At 34.2% G+C, this 19,631-nt stretch overlaps 2 protein-coding genes across 5 annotated transcripts in view; one reads left to right on the top strand and one right to left on the bottom strand.

The window, feature by feature from the left end:
- Positions 1 to 14,720, top strand: part of LOC129938907 (uncharacterized) — a 42,753-nt gene extending 28,033 nt beyond the window's left edge. The window contains exons 1-5 of one of the 3 annotated variants that reach the window (XM_056046732.1): positions 9,296 to 9,536; positions 12,763 to 13,223; positions 13,279 to 13,438; positions 13,500 to 13,677; positions 13,741 to 14,720. In XM_056046732.1, the coding sequence (XP_055902707.1) occupies positions 9,534 to 9,536; positions 12,763 to 13,223; positions 13,279 to 13,438; positions 13,500 to 13,677; positions 13,741 to 14,459 (1,521 nt within the window). In that variant the 5' untranslated portion in view covers positions 9,296 to 9,533 and the 3' untranslated portion in view covers positions 14,460 to 14,720. Of the gene's footprint in view, positions 1 to 9,295; positions 9,537 to 12,762; positions 13,224 to 13,278; positions 13,439 to 13,499; positions 13,678 to 13,740 lie in introns of those variants that run through there. The other 2 variants (XM_056046733.1, XM_056046734.1) reach the window with 2 other exon arrangements.
- LOC129938896 (centrosomal protein of 135 kDa) overlaps positions 1 to 19,631 on the bottom strand; it is a 116,882-nt gene that overhangs the window by 88,210 nt on the left and 9,041 nt on the right. The gene's annotated exons all lie outside the window — the stretch shown is intronic.

Here is a 19,631-nt window from a genome sequence, read left to right as displayed (position 1 = left end):
AATACCATTAATACCAACTGTCAACTGTCAAAAATTTTCCAGATGTCAAACACGCATGCATTCAATCATTTTGGAGGATAGTCTTGTAGGTAACAGCCAGATCAGAAGGGTGAAATATTTCTTGCATCGCCTAAGGAAACCCAAGCACCTTGCGGCATTTTTGGCGACATCGCGTATGTGATCATTCCATAAGAGGTGGTTGGTGACACGCATACCGAGAATATCGATGTGTTCAGTCTCATTGAATTTTAGTTCTTCAAAATGTTTTTCATGTTTTCAATTTCGGAAGAAGAGAAAAATCACCAGCTACATTTCATTCACGATACGACCAATATATCAAAAATGTTTCTGTTCATCAAAACTTCAAAACAAAATTGTTTAAAACAAAAAATCGTTACGAAATTAATTATCCAAGCCTTCAACTGCAGTTCGTCAAAGATCTCTTAAAATCAGCTCACTCGAAAATCTTTCAATTGCAATATAATTTTCTAATTACTAAACAAAATATTCAAGTAGTTTTTAAGTAGACTCCAAATGAAGTCAATATAAAAATGACCGCAATGTTTTCTGATGTCATGCATTAATTTCCTCTCTAGACATGAAGCTATGTAATTTTATTATTGAAAATTATCTTTTTCAAGTTACACATATATGTATCTACGTTTTGACCTAAAAACTTAATTTTTTAAACCGATCTCATTTCAATTATTACTTTTGTTTTCTTTTTTTGTTGTTGTTGTATTACTCTCGGTGTTAATTTATATGTTTTGCAAATTTATGTTGCTATTCGTAAAAAAACAACAACATCTAACCACATTTGATAAAAATAAACAGGAAGAAACAAAAACTAACCGTTTGACAATAAATAAAACAAAATTACATAACAAACCAACCATAGACGGTAGACCGGCAGCAGCCGAGCTGCTTTGAGCCATAATCTCGACACCGTCAATGGTGGTGTCTCGTATAATAGTGTATAGATAAGTCTGGTTTCTTTAAGCCGGTCTTACATCTAGTATTGTGGTCTTATGGATATTATAGTATATTGACAAACTTTAGCACCCCGGGCTGTGTCTCTCTGCGATTGTGGTGTGTGTGTGTAACCTGAAGACATGGTTTGGGCTTAACCATGTTGTGAGTCGTCAACTTGCTATACTGGCCAAGATTAACTAGGGTAGTGTGTAATGAATCAGGCTTCTCTAATGGGCTTTATTTTCAAGGAAGTTGTTGTTTTTGTTGTCGTTGAAGTGATTTTCCTTTTTTGATTTAAAGTTGATTAAAATGCAACAAAAAGTTGCAGCTGTGCTTACAGATTTCAATTACATGATTTTATCTAGGTTCCTGTGAGGGCGTTGAATTATGTCATGAAACAAATTTAATATTGGACATTTTCTTCTGGGACCTACTTAATGCTAACACTGCTGTGAATTGAATAAAATTAATAAATTGGGTGGCGCAACAGTCCGTTGAGAACTAGGGCCTAGTGACTTAAAATGCTCAACCATTCCTGTGTGCGAGTTTTGATGTCAGGGATGGAGGGGACCTACAGTTTTAAACCGAATCCGAACGGCTAATTTAAGAAAGAACTTTCCATGACAAGAATTACTCTTGGAGAATTTGTTTTAAAACTTTTAAGTAATGTAAACTGGAATTATTTGTTTATGAATTGTGACCTTAATGCTACTCTTAATTCTACAGTATTCTCTTTAACTATTTTTATGAGCCAACACTATTGAGAAAACCTAGCAATAATTCTAAATTCCTGCCATTGTTTGCCTCTTGCCTTGCCACCAGGTGGAACAACATCATCACGGGTCAGGTCACAAAAAACATCTAACCTACACTAGATTGTATAATCAGTGTCATTACCGGGCACTGTTTACTAAGAAATCACGCCAGCGGCTAGGCGTATTCTCAAATTACTTTTGCAGAAGCTGTATGTATGGATGAGCAAGAGGAGGAAACGGTTCTTCACTGGCAGCCACTTTAACCTAACCTAACCTTGCCTTTTGTCTTAACTTACAAAATAAAAGATACAAAGCTTAGGGTCTAACTTATCCACAGGGGCGAACGCAGGTAGGGGTCTTGGGGGTTAATAATGTTAAAATGAATTATTTAATGCAACACTTACCTTTAAGTATATCATCTCAATTTAACTACTTTGCATGATTCTTCTTTATGTTTAAGAACTTATTCAGTCATATATTCATTGGATTTGTATATTTTTCTTCATAAATAAAATTTCCTTACTTGCTTGTTATTAGTCATATAGTCAACTTGTTTTCTTGAAGCTTTAAGTCAACTGCGAACATCCTGTACTCAATATAATTTCTACAGGTTATGGGCCCAGCTTGTGTTACATAATTTTAAAATGTCTCTTTCGAATGCGGTCCAAGGTCGTATAGCCATTTTTAATGGTGAAAATTATTCAACTTGGAGGGCACAAATGGAAGGAGTATTGCACAAGCTCCGTCTTCTCAAAATAGTCCAAGGAAAGGAAGAACGACCAACCGAAAACAGGGATGAGCAGGAAAAATGGAATGACAAGGATTTGGATGCAAGAAGTGAACTATTACTCGCCATGGAAGCACACGTAGTAGCTCTTGTCAAGAACTTTCAAACATCTAAAGAAATCTGGGATTTCTTGGCTTCAAGATATGATAGGAAAAGTGTACGGCAAAAGGCTGAAGAATTCAAAAAATTATTGAACATTCGTATGGAAAGAACTCAAACTATGGACGAATATCTGCGGGAATTCTGTGGTATAATTAGTCGTTTGACGGAACTAGAAGCAAAACTCGATGATGATCTTCTCGTGGTCCTACTTCTTGATAGTCTCGACGAAAGTTATAAATATGTTCAAGCAGCATTCGCAGCGCAAAAAGAGTTCCCTTCATTAGAAACAGTCCGAATAAGGTTGATGGAAGTTGGTGATTCAAAGCCAAAATTATCAAATGATAATGCACTAAACGTAAGAGGTAAATAAAACAATTTTTCATCTTATTCCAACAAACCCAAGAAATTTGGTCAATCAACGCAACAAACATCCGGTACAAGTTCATTTGGCTCAAGGTATTGCAACTACAATTGTCGACGTTGTGGACGCAGAGGGCATAAGGCAAGTAATTGCCGATCTTATGATGAAGTGGCAAGAAAAGTTGATGGCTCGTATTCCGAAACTGGTTTTATTATGCAGGAGTCCTTAGAGCTCTCCCACAAGAGCACTTGAGGTATCAGACAGTCTCAAATACAAAAAAAGTTCTCGTTGGTGCTTGGATAGTGGAGCTACTTCTCACATGCCACAGCGAAACATTTTTTTCATCTTTATCAAAACGTCACGTTGGGTATGTTAAACTTGCAAATGATAAACAAATAAAGATCATGGGTATTGGAACTGTTGATATAGTCAGCAAAGTTAATGGCAAAACTCTTTTCTGTTCGCTCTTTAATACACTTCTTGTTCCAGACCTTAAAGAAAACTTAATTTCCATCAACAAAGCCACCATGAATGGTGTGAAAGTTTATTTTGAAGCCGACAACGCAAGTCTTGTGAGCAAGAGTGGAAAACATCTGTTGAGCGCGAAAAAGTCAGAGGGACTTTATTTTGTCTATCCATCTAAAGAAGAAGCTTGTTTAAGTTCAAAAACTGGGAATGGCAATGTAAAATCAGCAGGAGATTTCAAAATTTGGCACAACAGGATGGGACATTTTAATGCAGCATCTTTGAAGCGTATGCAACATGAAAATCTTGTAAGAGGACTTCCAGAGTTTACGAACTATGAACTCGAGTGTGACGCATGCATCAGAGGTAAACAAACACGTCTACCATTTGATAAGAAATATGGGAAATCAACATCATCTTGTTTGGAACTAATACATTCGGACATTTGCGGACCTATGAAAACAGAATCTCTGAGTAAGTCATTGTATTTCGTAACTTTCATAGATGATTTTTCTAGAAAAATATTCATTTATACATTGCGAAAAAAGTCCGAAATGATAGACAAATTTATTTTATTTAAAAAACTTGTCGAAAATCAATTACATTCCAAAATTAAGCGAATAAGATCTGATAATGGATCAGAATACACTAGTCGTGTTTTTAGAGAGTTGTGTGAATCGAATGGCATCAAACAAGAATTTAGTTCACCGTATACACCACAGCAAAATGGTGTTGCTGAACGTGCCAACCGCACACTTGTCGAAATGGCTAGGTGTTTGAAAATCAAAGCGAATTTGCCAGATTTTTTATGGGTTGAACTAGTTGTAACCTCAGCTCACATTCGCAACCGTTGCCCAACTACAGCAAATCACAACAGAACCCCAGAAGAGTTATGGTCATCAAAGATTCCCGATGTTTCGTACTTTAAAGAGATAGGTTCACGCGCATTCGTTTTAAATAAATCTGGAAACCAAAGCAAGTTCGATGCCAGAAGTGATGAATTTGTTTTGATAGGATATTGTCACGATGCGAAAGCGTATAGGCTTTGGAAAAGGGGTACAAGATCGGTGATTATAAGTAGAGACGTTGTTTTTATCGAAAATAAAGAAAACAAAATGTTGTCAAAATTCGTTGATTTTGAATGGATAAACGAAGAATCACGATCGACAGAAGCTAAGAAGCCTGAGAAAAAGTCAGTTTTGCCTGATGATGATGGTGGAGCTGATGAAGAAGGAACCGATGGAGCTGAAGAGAATGAAAATGAAAAAATGAGAGAGGTACCAATACAAAATGATAGGCAAGAAGAAACTTCAGACTCTGAAAACTTCGAGGAAGCCCTAGATGACCAAGATTTAAACAAATTCGATGTTGAAGAAATTCCAAACTCAAAAAAAAAGAAAAGAACTTAAGCCCACTACATCAAACCCCAGGCCCAAACGTAACGTTCCTATTCATAACTATAAAGAGAAATCATATTTGTTAGACAAATCAAAAGACGATGATCCTAAAACCCTAAAAGAAGTTGAAAGAAGCCATGAAAATCGAAATAGATTTTTTACATAAAAATGAAACCTGGAAGATTGTAGATCGTCCCAAGGATAAAAACGTGATTGGATGCCGATGGGTATTCAAGACTAAGAGAAGGTCGGATGGAACCATCGAAAGAAGGAAAGCTAGGTTAGTAGCTAAAGGCTATTCTTAACTGTATGGTGTTGATTATTTTGACACATTTGCTCCAGTTGCTGAGATAAGCTCTATCCGCATGCTCTATGCTATTGCTACGGAAAATGACCTAGATCTTTACCACATAGATGTATCAACCGCATTTTTATATGGAGACTTGGACGAGGAAATCTTCATGGAACAGCCTGCAGGTTTTGTAAATGACAAATCAAAGGTCTGTAAGCTTCAAAAGTCAATTTATGGATTAAAACAATCTGGTCATCAATGGAACAAGAAACTTGATAGCAAACTTCAAGAAATCGGCTATATAAATTCCAACTATGACTAATGCATTTATTTTAAAAAACAAAACGGTATTTTCACTTTAATTACTGCATATGTTGATGACTTAATTGTGGCAACAAATAGCCAATCCGATTTTGTAAATTTCAAACAGCATCTTAAACAATTTTTTGAAATTAGGGACATGGGTGAACCCACCTTAACCATAGGACTGGAGATTTCAAGAGATCGTAAAAAAGGAACTTTATCAATCAGCCAGTCAAATTATATCAAGAGCTTAATTTTAAAATATGATCTCACGAACTGCAAACCACGAACATTACCGTTACCACCTAAAACAAAACTCCAAAAAGAACCTGAAATTGAGGGAGAAACTAAACCTGTGAACCAAAAGTCATATCAAGAACTCATTGGCAGCTTACTTCATCTTTCTACGTACAGTAGACCAGATATAGCGTATACCGTGAATACTCTTTCACAGTTTAATCAAGACCCAAGAGTTCAACATTGGAATTCAGCTATTTCAGTTCTAAGGTATTTGAAAGGTACTCCTAACACAAAACTTTTCTATTGCAGAACTGGAAAGCCAATTGTAGCATATGCTGACTCAAGCTACGGTGAAGACGAAAATGACCGAAAGTCGCAATCTGGCGTTATTTTTGTACTTTGTGGTGCACCAATTGATTGGGAATCTCGCAAACAGCCCATAGTTACTTTGTCTAGCGCAGAAGCAGAGTATGTCACATTAACTATAGCTGCAAAACGAGCCAAGTACTTCAAGCTTTTACTTGTTGAACTTCATCTACATTGTGCTAATGAACCGATTACCATATCCACCGATAGTCAAAGTGCACAATATATTGCGAACTTTAAAGGAAGACGTTCGCGAACCAAGCATCTACATATAAGATACCACTACATCCGTGAAGCCATATCAGAAGGAACAGTTATTCTTAAATACTTATCAACCGAAGATATGTTAGCTGATCCATTAACTAAAAATTTGTCTTTTGCTAAACATTGTGAACATTTTAAGAATCTTGGAATAATATTAGCTTAAAATTAGTAGAAACCAAACTGTCTTAAATTTAAATTTATGTTTTAATTGTTAAGTGTTGAGGAGGTATGTTAAAATGAATTATTTAATGCAACACTTACCTTTAAGTATATCATCTCAATTTAACTACTTTGCATGATTCTACTTTATGTTTAAGAACTTATTCAGTCATATATTCATTGGATTTGTATATTTTTCTTCATAAATAAAATTTCCTTACTTGCTTGTTATTAGTCATATAGTCAACTTGTTTTCTTGAAGCTTTAAGTCAACTGCGAACATCCTGTACTCAATATAATTTCTACAAATAAATGTCTGTATTTTCGATGAGGTAGAAGATGAAGGGTTTTTAACTTTTTGTATGAAGCTAAGTATTATTATAAACACAGAGATGCCATGTTTCTTATGGCTAGAAATGAAAAATTGAAAATAGAAAATGACCTTGTTGTACTAGTTTTTGAAACGATCTTACGGCCACTTATGACACATTTAAATATCAAAACACCGAAAAATTGATTTGTTCATTTATGTTAGTTTTAACTTAACTTTTTTCATTTCTTGAATTGTGACACAAGAATATTTTAAAACAAAAACAACGACCCTGTCGCGTTTTTTCCCCATTTTCAAGACAAAAGAATCAAATTAATAATGAAAGGTACGTGATGTCTCCTAAATTCAATATTTTTAAACATTTAAATGCGTTCCTGCATTTAGTTAGACACAACTGCTACTCATAAAGAATTCCCCAGCTCTGTTTAGTTAGAAACAGGTTTAAGGCATATTCTACTACAATTTTGAAAATTTTCACTTCAACCTATACAAAATGGCTTGTAGAGGGTAACAAAATAAATTGCGTTAGTTGGAGAGCCAAAATCTTTGAAACCCTTTAAACTATTTTGTTTGTTATTAGTTGAGAAATTGTATGAAGTCGGGCTGGTGGTTTTAAGACTTGGAAGCACGCAGATATTAGCAAACATATCCTTGAATATCAATCATAAACTGGACAGTTTTTTTTCTCGAATCGATACCTTTCATACAAATGGTATTTATCTATTTCAAAGGAGTCCAATCGGATTAAGTAGAACTTTCGTTTTTTGTTAGTTGGTAGCATTCCAACATCAAGCAAAATAACAAAATATTGAATTATACATACAGTGTCGAGCATAAGTCATGATACTCAAAGTACCATGTCATTAAAAGCTTTGAAAGAAAAGAAAACTTAAGGACTTAATTTTCATGCTTCAAGTTATTTATTATGATAAAACCTTATTCTTTGTTTTACCCATAGAAAAAATTCAAAAACAAATTCTATTTTCTAGCAAAAATTATAAAACCTTGAAATCTATGAACAAAGTAGTGCAAAAGTCTAGGTACTTCTGCACTTCACTAGTTTTAACTGTTCAAATTTATAACGGTCCTGTTGGTTTTTTTTTTTTTTTTTTTTTGCATGAAGCTTGTAATATGACATGTGTGTGTCAATCAGTACAAAGCGATCGGTCGTGCAGGTTAAGGTTAAAGAAATTTTGATGTTTAAAACCAAGAAAGCGATGGTTAGAAAAGAATTAACGGTAAATGAGCGTCAAATTATTATTAATTGCCATGAGCAAGGTAAAAGTTATGCGGATATTAATAAAATAGTTGGACGACCCGAATCTACCATACAAAATGTGATTACCCGTTACAATAAAGAAAACCGCATCGAAAATAAAGTCAGGTCTGGTCGTCCGCGCAAGCTTACAGAACGAGATGAACAAAAAATCGCGAGTATAATAAAAAAAAAAGATCCATTCAAAACTGCTCCAAAGATTGCTACCGATATACAGATTAGTTTAAATAAAACAGTTTCTCCGTGGACAGTTGCAAGATCGCATCAGAGGTCTGGGTTTAAGTCGTGCACACCTCGTAAAAAGCCGTTCGCAAGTGAAATAAATAAAAAGAAGAGACTGGACTTTGCAAAGGATTATAAAAATAAATCAAATGAATTTTGGGACAACGTAATGTTCTCCGATGAGTCGAAATTCAACATTTTTGGCTCAGATGGGAGCATTAGAGTGTGGAGAAAACAAGGCCAAGCCTTGAATCCTAAAAACACAATTAAAACTTGTGAAACATGGTGGCGGTGGTGTAATGGTATAGGGGTGTATGTCATCCAGTGGTGTCGGGAATTTGACAATAATTGATGGAATAAGGAAGCTTATTTGAACATCTTTAAACAAAACTTACAACAAAGTGCAGAGAAACTTGGGATCGTAGACAATTATCACTTCCAACAGGATAACGATCCCAAACATACGGCTACAAATGTAAAGTTGTGGATCGCCTACAACACGCCCCACATGCTTGTTACCCCCCCCCCCCCCCCAAAATCTTAACCTAATCGAACGACTTCGAAAACACAATATAACGAGCAAAACCGACCTTAAAGAGCTCCCGGTATTAGAATGGGAATTAATAGGGTCAGATGTCACGCGAAAACTTGTGAACTCTATGCCAAATCGTTTAAAAGAGGTTGTTAGGCTCAAAGGTTTTCCCACAAAATATTAGGTAATTATATTCTTAACATAAAACATTCGAAATCGAATTAAATTCTTTTGTCCTTCTAGGGTACCAAGTCTTTTGCACTATTGTTGTTAGGGACTAATACTTTTATTTTAACTTTTTTAAGATACTCGAAGGTCTTACAATCATTTACACAACTCATTTATCAAGAATACCCACACGGGTACCAAGACTTTTGCTCGACACTGTATAAGATTAAATCTTTTGATATTTTAATTTTTGTTTTTAAATTTGAAAATTAAATGTCTCCTAACTTAATTTACTCAATCAGTTTGTTTATTTTTGACGTTTAATAGATTAAGAAACAGCTTCAGCATAAGTTCCATCGTATTTATTTCTAGACTCCAGATTATCGTTTTAAAATGGGTTTGAATTGTCTATAAATAACATAAACTGAAGTTCAATTTAGCAAATACAAAATAATAACTTATCAAGGAACTATGAATATGGCCCTATATCTTCAGTTTAAAGGTTCGGAACGCAGTCAAAATCATTATTTCTAGTATATTCATGGTGAGTTTAAGAAAAACGTGTTTGACAATTTTAAAATTCTATCTAGCAATTTACTGTAAATTTAAATATGTCAAAACAAATAAAAGAGATAACCTCATCTCTTTGTTTCTGTAATTCACATTTGCGAGTTCAGCCTAAGAGCTGATTCACACGATTCGATATTTTCACCGTATCGGATGTATTCTAAATTCGGGGTCTTTCGGTTGGAGTATTCAGACGGCACGGTAATTTTACCGTACACCGTACTCAACCAACCCTACACTGACGACCTACTACGACTATATACTAGCAATAAATTATTTGACAGAAGACCAGACGAAAAATGACACACTATCGGTCAAAATATCGAATCGTCTGAACGCACTGTATAAATACATTGCCACGATGAGCCGAATCGGTTTTTTTACAGTACGACCGAACACGATTTGCAGAGACAAAAACGAATGACAAAATCGACCTAATCGGTAATTTTACAGTATACAGTTGAATGCCGTATCGTATGAATATATTCATTTAAATTATATTGACACTGGCTTATACGGTAAAATCGTGTGAACGGGCTCTAAGAATTATGGGATCGACAACGGCAACTATAGGAAATAAAGCCATACAAATACTTTGATTGACTATTCTGACATTCTTTATCATGACAGTATCAAGTCTTTATAATGGTCGCATTCACAAAGCTAGTGGCTACGTACTCAAAATTCAACTAGCTTTGTGAATGCAAAACTACACTATAAAGCTAGTCAATCTGCAACTGTCATATAATTGACAAATGCAAATATATAAAATAAGAAACATTTTTGATTTGATAACTTTAACTTATCTTTCGTGTTTTTAAATTCAATAAAATCAAATCTAAGAGACAATTTTAATGATTTATATCAGTATTTAAATACTGAACGATTTATTTTATTTTGAATTCGTGTGGTTTTCCGAGCAGCCGATTGTGAAACGTCAAAATCATTCTGCACTTACTTTGTAGCCGAATTTTGATTTAGCCAATCAGAATCCCTTGACTACGTAGCCACTAGTTTTGTGAATGCGACCAATGACTTAATACTGAAAACGAGTTAATAAATAATCCTAAAAACGAAACTATGTTCCCATTGCAAAAGTATCTTTATTCCTTAGATATTTGAGTCCATTCGTTTATTTGTAATTCTTTAATTTGTGACAGCCAACACGATATTGTTCAAAACAAGACAACAGTTATCATTCTCCTTTTTGTCTAGATTATATTGAAAAACGAACAAAGTTGACTTCACACACCTTCAATAAATACTTCACAGACCTTCAATAAATACAAACTGAAAGCCCTATTTATTATTATTATTATTTTATTTTATGTGTAATTGTGTAAACGATTTACCTTCGATTTTGAACCGCTCAAAATTTTTAAATGTATAAACTTTATTGACTACTGCATACGTCTGCAGGATAATCTTAATATTTTTCTCGCTTGGCACAATATAAATAAGCTTTCACTTAACATAAATATACAAGGTAAGACTGACTTGACATAGCTATTGTTCTTGACTCAAGATTTCATAGATCTATATGTCTAGTCTACCTATACTATTAAAAAAAGCCAATAAGACAATCGGATTTATAAAACACTTTTCGCATGACTTAACAGGCCCCTATCCATATGTCCTTAAAGTTCTTTATATCATTTGTAAGGCTAATACTAATCAATCGGTATAATTGATACGCCATCTATAAAGGAAGCAGAAACTTTACTTGAACAAATAATGTATACATATAAAGGGTGTCCCAAAATTAACGCAAGATTTGAATTTGCCGCCATTTGTGCAGTGAAATGTTGGCAACCCTGAAAAAAAAGCAATTTGACAGCTAACAGTATAGGGTTATTAAAAATGGAGCGTTACACGATAGAACAACGTGTCTTCACTATTAAAGAATATTTCAAAAATAGTGAAAGCTTGGCGGCTGCAGTTCAAAAATTTCATACAAAATATGGTCGGAATAGTGTTTTAACTTCGTCAACTGTGAAGAGATTAATTGAAAAATTCATGGAGACTGGATCCGTTGGAGACGCCAAACACACTGGTCGTCCAAAAACAAGCCGTTCAAATGTGAATGTCGAAGCAGTGCGTGAGAGTGTACAAGAATTGCAAATTTCAAGAACCTCTCTACAGCGTATACTCACCAAAGATCTGTGTCTTCATGCTTACAAAATTCAATTAACACAACAATTGAAGCCTAATGACCATGGACAGAGAAGAGAGTTCGTTGAATGGATTATTGAACATCAACAAATGGACCCAGATTTTTCGAGCAAAATCATCCTAAGCGATGAAGCACATTTTCATCTTGATGGCTTTGTCAATCGCCAAAATTGCCGCATTTGGGGTTCGGAGAACCCACATGTGATTGTCGAAAAACAAATGCATCCACAACGCGTGACTGTATGGTGTGGATTTTGGGCTGGGGGCATAATTGGGCCATATTTTTTGAAAATGATGCTGGTCAAGCAGTGACTGTTACTGGTGCTCGATATCGCGACATGATTACACAGTTATTTCTGCCAAAATTGGATGATATTGATGTGTCCAATATGTGGTTTCATCAAGACGGTGCCATATGTCATACAGCCCGTGAAACAATTCAATTACTGCATGAGACATTTCCAGGTCGTGTACTCTCTCGTTTCGGTAATCGAAATTGGCCTCCTAGATCGTTTGATTTAACACCATTAGACTTCTTTTTATGGGGTTATTTGAAATCACAAGTCTATGTCAACAAGCCCACAACCATCCGTTCATTAAAGGAGGAGATTCAACGCTGCATCAACGAAATTCAGCCACATTTATGTAGAATGGTCATGGAAAATTTCAACAAAAGAGTGCGCATGTGCATCCAAAGCCGTGGAGGCCATTTGTCCGATGTGTTATTCCATACATAACCCTATCCTATGTACTTTACTAGCCAATAAAAATATAACTATCAAAAGACTAAAAACGGCGTTTTCTATTTAATTCAAATCTTGCGTTAATTTTGGGACACCCTTTATATACTATATAAACTTTAGCTCTTAGTGATAATTTTAAGAGTAAAGCATTTAAAGTAAAATTGTTCAACACTTTAATTTAGCTTTTAATTCGAATTTCCTTATTGTATTTCTTTAAAACCCAAGAATAAAATGTTATATTATTTTTAAGCCTTAACGTAAGTTGTTTAACGAATTTAAAAAAATAAGGTTGTTTATTTACAGAATAACATGAAACGAAGAAAACTCTCCTCCCCTCGTTGTTGGGAGCTACAGGCCTCTCTCGGCCTCATTACCTTCACATTCCTCAATTTGGTCATAATAAGTACAGATCGGGCAGACAGTGCTATTGTCCCTCCACCATGGAGTGACCCACAGAAAAACCCTTGCGCCACAATGCCTGGCGGTTGGCAGCTACTTTATTGGCCGCCTTTGAAGAAATGTTTTAAAATATTTCAAGTTGGCTTTCCATGTCCAGAAACTATGGAATTGAGTCCGGCAGCAAGTTCAAAATACACCTCGAAAAATGGTCCAGCCGCTGAATGTCGCTGTCCTCCTGGAACGGCGTTAAGTGCCGAAACGAATAAATGTCATTTGGTTTTCGAAAAAGGACCTTGCAAGTCTGGACAGTTTTTCAGTCCAATGCCAGAAGGACAACAAACACAAAAGAAGTAAGTAAAGGCACGTTTATATGTGAGATATTTATACATTTGTTTTTTTTTTTAGGACAGGAAACCGTTGGGGAATGTGTAAACAACCAAGTCAGTGCCCCGCGGGTATGTTGTTTTGGCCAAGAGATGGAAAATGCTATTCAATGTACACTAAAGGACCTTGTGCCAAGGGGAAACTTTTGATCCAAGACGAACATGGCTTGGCCCAGTGTAGGGTAAGTCTCGAATCTTATTTTTTACTAATCCTTATAACAATCAGTTTTTTTTTTTGTTTAGTGTGATAGAGTTGGTGAACTTGGAGAATATTTCTACGAAACTGATGAAACTTGCCACGAACATTTCACCAAAGGGCCATGTCCCAGTCCTGGGCACCTATTTCTTCCGGGCGGAAGATGTGATTGCATGCCAAATCTACCTCATTACCATGAAACCAATCGAATGTGCTTCGAATTAGGTAAGCTACGCATAACACCCAACACTTTAAAACTGATTTCAATAACGTTGCATATTTTAATAGGCTCTCCTGGACCATGTCCACCGGGACATATATTTATTGTTCCTGACAATAGAACCGATAATTTCAAACGGGCAAAATGTCAGTGTAAGGAAGGCTACGTTCTATGGAACGATGGCATATGTTATCGACTGTACACACGGGGACCATGTGCCCCCAATGAATTCCTCCTGAATGCGACATCGTGTGTTCGAAATTTTTGTGGAAAGAATCGCTTGTATTTCCCAGAAGAAAAATCTTGCTATCGAATAGGTTCTCAGGGACCTTGTGATCTTTATCAAGTTGTGGTCTTTGATTTCACTGCTAGACCTTCGATAGATGGTGTTTCGTACAACGGTATGTGCGGTTGTTCCGGAGTCATCATGAATTTGGACCAGCAATGTACCCATTCCAACACCGATCCCGATGCCAATACATGTGAATCTTCACCGGGAATGGTGGAAATGGACGGAAATTGCTACAAACTCTACAGTCGAGGTCCATGTGGTCCAGGTCAATGGCTAGAGCCTATCAAAAGCTCACCGTACTCATCAGATGAATATATTATTGCACCAATGACCAGTAAAGCAAAGTGTGTTTGCCGACCTGGATATACGAGTAACGAAACTCCGGACAAAGGTTTCACCGGATGCAATGCACCAACAGTTGGATTGGCGAGGTATTTAAATCGACAAAAATATCAATTTGGACCGATATCAATTATGACAGCGCCAGAGGCGTAGTAGTTATTATTATAAGTGTTTTTAAGGGGTTGTCTAGATACATAAATATGTATGTATGTATGTTGTATATGGGGACTTTTGTGTGTAAAATGTAAAATATACCTCTTCTTCCAAAGACTGATTTTGTGTTAGCTGTAGAAGTATTGTAGAACTTTTAAATTATTAAATTTTAGCATGAAAATAAAAAATAAAACAAATTATCAATTATGTAGTTAAAATTCTTATAACAATTTTTCAATAAAATTAATGATCAAAAATTAAGTATTTTGGTTTGTAAATCTTTAGTTGGTAATTTCAGAATTGTGTTTTAACTAAATTTACTTTATATTATTTTCTTTTCATTTAGCTTAAGCTTTTAAGTTGTTTACACTCCGCTTCAACAAAATGTGCACAAACATTTTGTGAAGTTGCTGCTTAGAAACAAAAATTTAAAAAGCATTATTCTAAAAGTACGTAAGTAAGTAAGACAAATATTAAAATTGGAAACAAAAGCTAATGGATTGTCACGAATAGCTAATGGTACCGTCGGTTTTATTGTTAAGTATATAAATTATGTACGATAATAAATCGGTAAGACACTTTAAATAGGACATTAAAAATCAATGGGTTTTGATTGATAGGGTTCTACGTCCTTTTTTATCACATTTTCTCATAAGACACAACAGGTCTGGTCACGTTAAATGTTTCGTTGCTTTCAGTTTTGTTAAGGAATGTGCTTTTTAATTCACCTAGAATCCTAGCTTATTTAATCTACAAACACATTCTCAGTTTTGCCCTGAGGGAATAGGAACTTAGTGGTTTTAATCTTTCTCGGCTGTCTAACATGATGATTAATATTTTCATTGAAATTATTTATTGACCAATTTTTGTAATAATTGTGATTAGTGGAAGTATAGTTTTCCGTCAGCTTTTTTGGCCACTGTTACTTTCGCAATGAAACAATTAAGTTACATTAACTTAACATTCGGCAGGGGTTGCTGCCTTCTTCAGGGGAACTTTATTAACACAAAAAATATACAAATGATCTTAGTTATTTCAATGGGATACAAATACAATAAAGTTTACTCACTCAAGTAAAATAGGAAAACAATTTTATATTAGTTTCATTAATTAATATAAATTAAAAATAAAACTATGAATAAAATTAGCACTTCGAAAAATGAAGTTAAGTCAAAATTGAATAAAGCACAAATTACGTTTAAGAAGAAAGAATAGAGCAATATACATGAGAGCACAATACAGCAACATGTTACACTTGTTCATACGTCATCAAAAGAATGATAGATTTAGTAAATATTTACTTTATGTAAACAAATTAACAATTAATTTCTTAAAACAGCACAAGAATATCGTCATTGTACCAGCTGATAAAGGTAACGTCACAGTCGCTGTGAAACTCAAAGACTATGAACATAAGATGGTTGAATTATTGTCTGACCGCAACACCTACAGAACAATAAGAAATAATCCAACAACAACAGTTCAAACGCGAAACAATGACATAGTCAAATGGCTGAAAAACAACAAATTTATTGGCGGGACCTTAGACCTTTGTCTTAAAGAAAACAATTTTCTTCAATACAAAGACACTATCTACAAACAAATTTTTGGGATGCAAATGGGCAACCCACTATCTCCGACCACTGCAGATCTGATTTTGGACCACGTTTTAGATGAACGTTAAATAACCTCGAAGAAAAACCTACGTTCATAGCAATATATGTTGACGACATATTTGCAATAATGGATAAAAGAAACATAGACAAAGTACTTAACATTCTAAACGAATTCCACCCAAAAATTCAATTCACAATTGAAAATGAGGTTAACAAAACAATATTTTTCTTAGATGTAAAAATCTACCGTGAAGAAAATCGTTTGCTTTTCGACTGACATCAAAAACCAACAGCATCTGGAAGACTAGTTAATTTCCTATCAAACCAGGCATATTATCATCAATACTGCGTCCAACTTTTGAATACAATTTTCAAAATAAGTGATGTACGATTCCACATCGCCAACGAGAAAAAAGTCATCGAAATCCTTAGTGATAATGGTTATCCTTGTACCATAGTTCGAAGTCTCTTTTTAAAATACAAAATGCAAATTCCACGAGAATATATTGACGAACCCGTTTGAACGCACCACAAAACCATGGTTTACGTCTCAACTCTATCCGAAAACTTAAAAAATCCATTTCCAAAAAATTGACAGAGCTTCGCCTTGCTTTCAAATCAAACAAAACACTTGACCATTGTTTTACTAAACTCAAGCCGAAACCTGATAAGCACAAACAAATAGATGTTATCTATAAAATTATCTGCAATGGTAAAACTTCAACCGTGCAACCTGTGTTACATTGGGACCACAAAACAATTGTTTAGACAACGCATCTCGAATCATAAGTCCGACATAAAACTAAACAATTCTGAGAAGAAATAACTAAGATCAATTGTATATTTTTTGTGTTAATAAAGTTCCCCTCAAGAAGGCAGCAACCCCTGCCGAAACGTTGGGAAAGTTAATGTAACTTAATTGTTTCATTGCGAAAATTACAGTGACCAAAAAAGCCCACGGAAAACTATACTTCCACTAATCACAATTATTACACAAATTGGTCAATAAATAAACTTAATTCGATTTTTCTCAAAATCTTACCAGATGTTAAAATCGTTACTTTTCGTTGCACAAAATTGTTTTGAAGATAAAATCATTTTGTATTCGTAAAGTTTTTGAGGTGACAAATTTTGTTTTAAGTTTTTTTTATTTATATAAAAAAACCGTTAATTGGATTTTATACAAAATATACTTGTTTGGTATAACGTTACAATATATTATATAAAATTAAATTCAAGTCTATAGCGTCATTGGTTTATGAGATATTTAGGGCTAACCAAAATGTTCAACTTTTTTTTAAACTGCTATGGTAAAAAAAACTACCCACGCAATTTTCTTGAGAGCCCTTTCTGCATTTTTCTGCTTTATTATCTGTGTAACGAAATTTATTTGAAGTCGATATCTTTTCTGTTTCTTGAACTATGGACGACGAAAAAACGTCACGAACGTACGGACGTACGTATTTACGTACACACGCACAGACATCTTTCTAAAAATCTTTTATTTCGACTCTAGGGACCTTGAAACGCCGAGAAATGTCAAAATTTTCAATTTGACACATTGCACCCATTACAATAACTTCCTATGGGAAGTTAAAAAGAATTATTCTAAAAGTACTATTTTGAATAAAGACAAATATTAAAACTTTAAAAAAAGCTAATGGAATGCCATGAAAAGCTAATGGTACTGTCGGTTTTATTGTTAAGTCTATATATTATGTACGATAATAAATCGATAAGAGTCTTTAAATAGTCCATTAAAAATCAATGGCAACATTAAGGGATTCTGCGTTTTTTTATCACATTTTCTCATAAGACACAATAGGTCTCTGGCCACGTTAAATATTTCGTTGCTTTCAGTTTTGTTAAGGAATGTGCTTATTCATATCCCCAGAATCCCAGCTAATTAAATCTACAAACACATTCTCAGTTTTGACCTGAAGGAATATTAACTTAGTGGTTTTAATCTTTTTCGGCTATCTAACATGATGATGAATATTTTAGTTCATCTAGTGTTTAATGAGAATACATTCTCCACATTTTATTATGACGTTGACTTTCATCTGAAAGATGATATTGGACTTACCCATCGATATTGAAAATTTGGCTCGACTCATCGCTGTACTACCTAATTGTGTTGGTTTTCTAAGCTTAGTTTTCATTTTCACTTGTCCCTCTTTCTTGAAACTTAAGTGTCCTTTAAAGGTTTTCTTCATGTTGTGTTTAAAATTATCATACCATCTCTTGGAATTACTAGAAAGTTTATTTCCAAAGTCTTGTAAATCGAGGTAGATTCTCTAAAACATACGATTTTCCCTTTCCCGTTAATTCCTCGGCAAATCTCTTGTATTCGTAAAAAAACTTTGAACTCGAGAGTTTAATGACATGACATTACGATTTTAGAGACATCAAAAAAGTAGATTCGGCGATTATGTCCGTTTGTCTTTTCTCGACCCTACAGCCTAAACCATTATCGATTGAGTAAAAACGGTAACGGTTTTTAAAGAAAATTTAATAAATCAAGGTTTTGATGAGATTTTAAATGGCATTTAGATTTTTGAAGATAAAATTATTTTGCAGGTACGCATATACTAAATTAAAGGCAATTTTTTTGGATGCAAGTTCGTTTGTAACACCTTTTATTTCTTAAATAGGATTACGCCACACTTGAATATGGTTCAGTGTTGTAAGCTTCAATACATCCCATTAGGTCTTGTGTTCTTAATAATTTGGTTTTAGCTCTTTCAACACTAATCCGATGCATAGATCTGGCCAACCTTTCTTAAATTTGCAAATAATACATTAAATTTCACTTTAAATACTTCAACTATGCCAATCTCCTCACAACACATATAAAAAATGACCAGTAGTTTCTTTTCGAATTATTTTTCCTAATTTATTTTCTCAACATAATAAAAGACCGCTAAGCACCATCAAGTTATAAATTTACGCACAACGGACAACGTTACTCAGAAAATGTTTGTGATCATTCAATTGAAGGGGAGCATATAATAAGGCCTTAAAGTATTCAGGACCCTCAAACACTACCAATTTAAAAATTAAACATACCTATACTATTGAATTCTCAGTTTTTTTATTGATTACCCACATCCAGAAAGTTTGGATGTTTTTTTTTTTGACAAGCTCTAACAAAATAGGCAGAACAAAATTCTCAATAATTCTTGTGTGAGTACAAACTTGAAATGGGTCTACTATTTTGTGCCAAATCAGAAAAGCTGATATATACAGCTACGAGCAACTAATTAGAAACGATAGTAATCCTCTACAATTTTTGTATTTTTCGTAATTTTTTATTTACTTTAACAATTTGTATATATTTATTTTTTTATGTTGACTATTAATCTTTACAAATATTTAAGGTCGAAATCAAAAAACAAAAAAAATTGAAGTTATAATTTTATTTTTAAATTAAAGACACAATTTCAGGAGAGCAACAAATTAGAAACGATAATGAAAGTAAACAAATAATAATAATAAAAAAACAAAAAACAAAACTTAAAATTCTTAAAAAAATGGAGTTTGGTTAGTACTTTGT

Source organism: Eupeodes corollae, chromosome 1 (assembly GCF_945859685.1).
Source record: "Eupeodes corollae chromosome 1, idEupCoro1.1, whole genome shotgun sequence".
In the NCBI taxonomy this organism is placed as follows: Eukaryota; Metazoa; Arthropoda; class Insecta; order Diptera; family Syrphidae; genus Eupeodes; species Eupeodes corollae.
The sequence above is the reverse complement of the archived record's forward strand: the minus strand, read 5'-3'. Positions and strand labels throughout refer to the sequence as shown.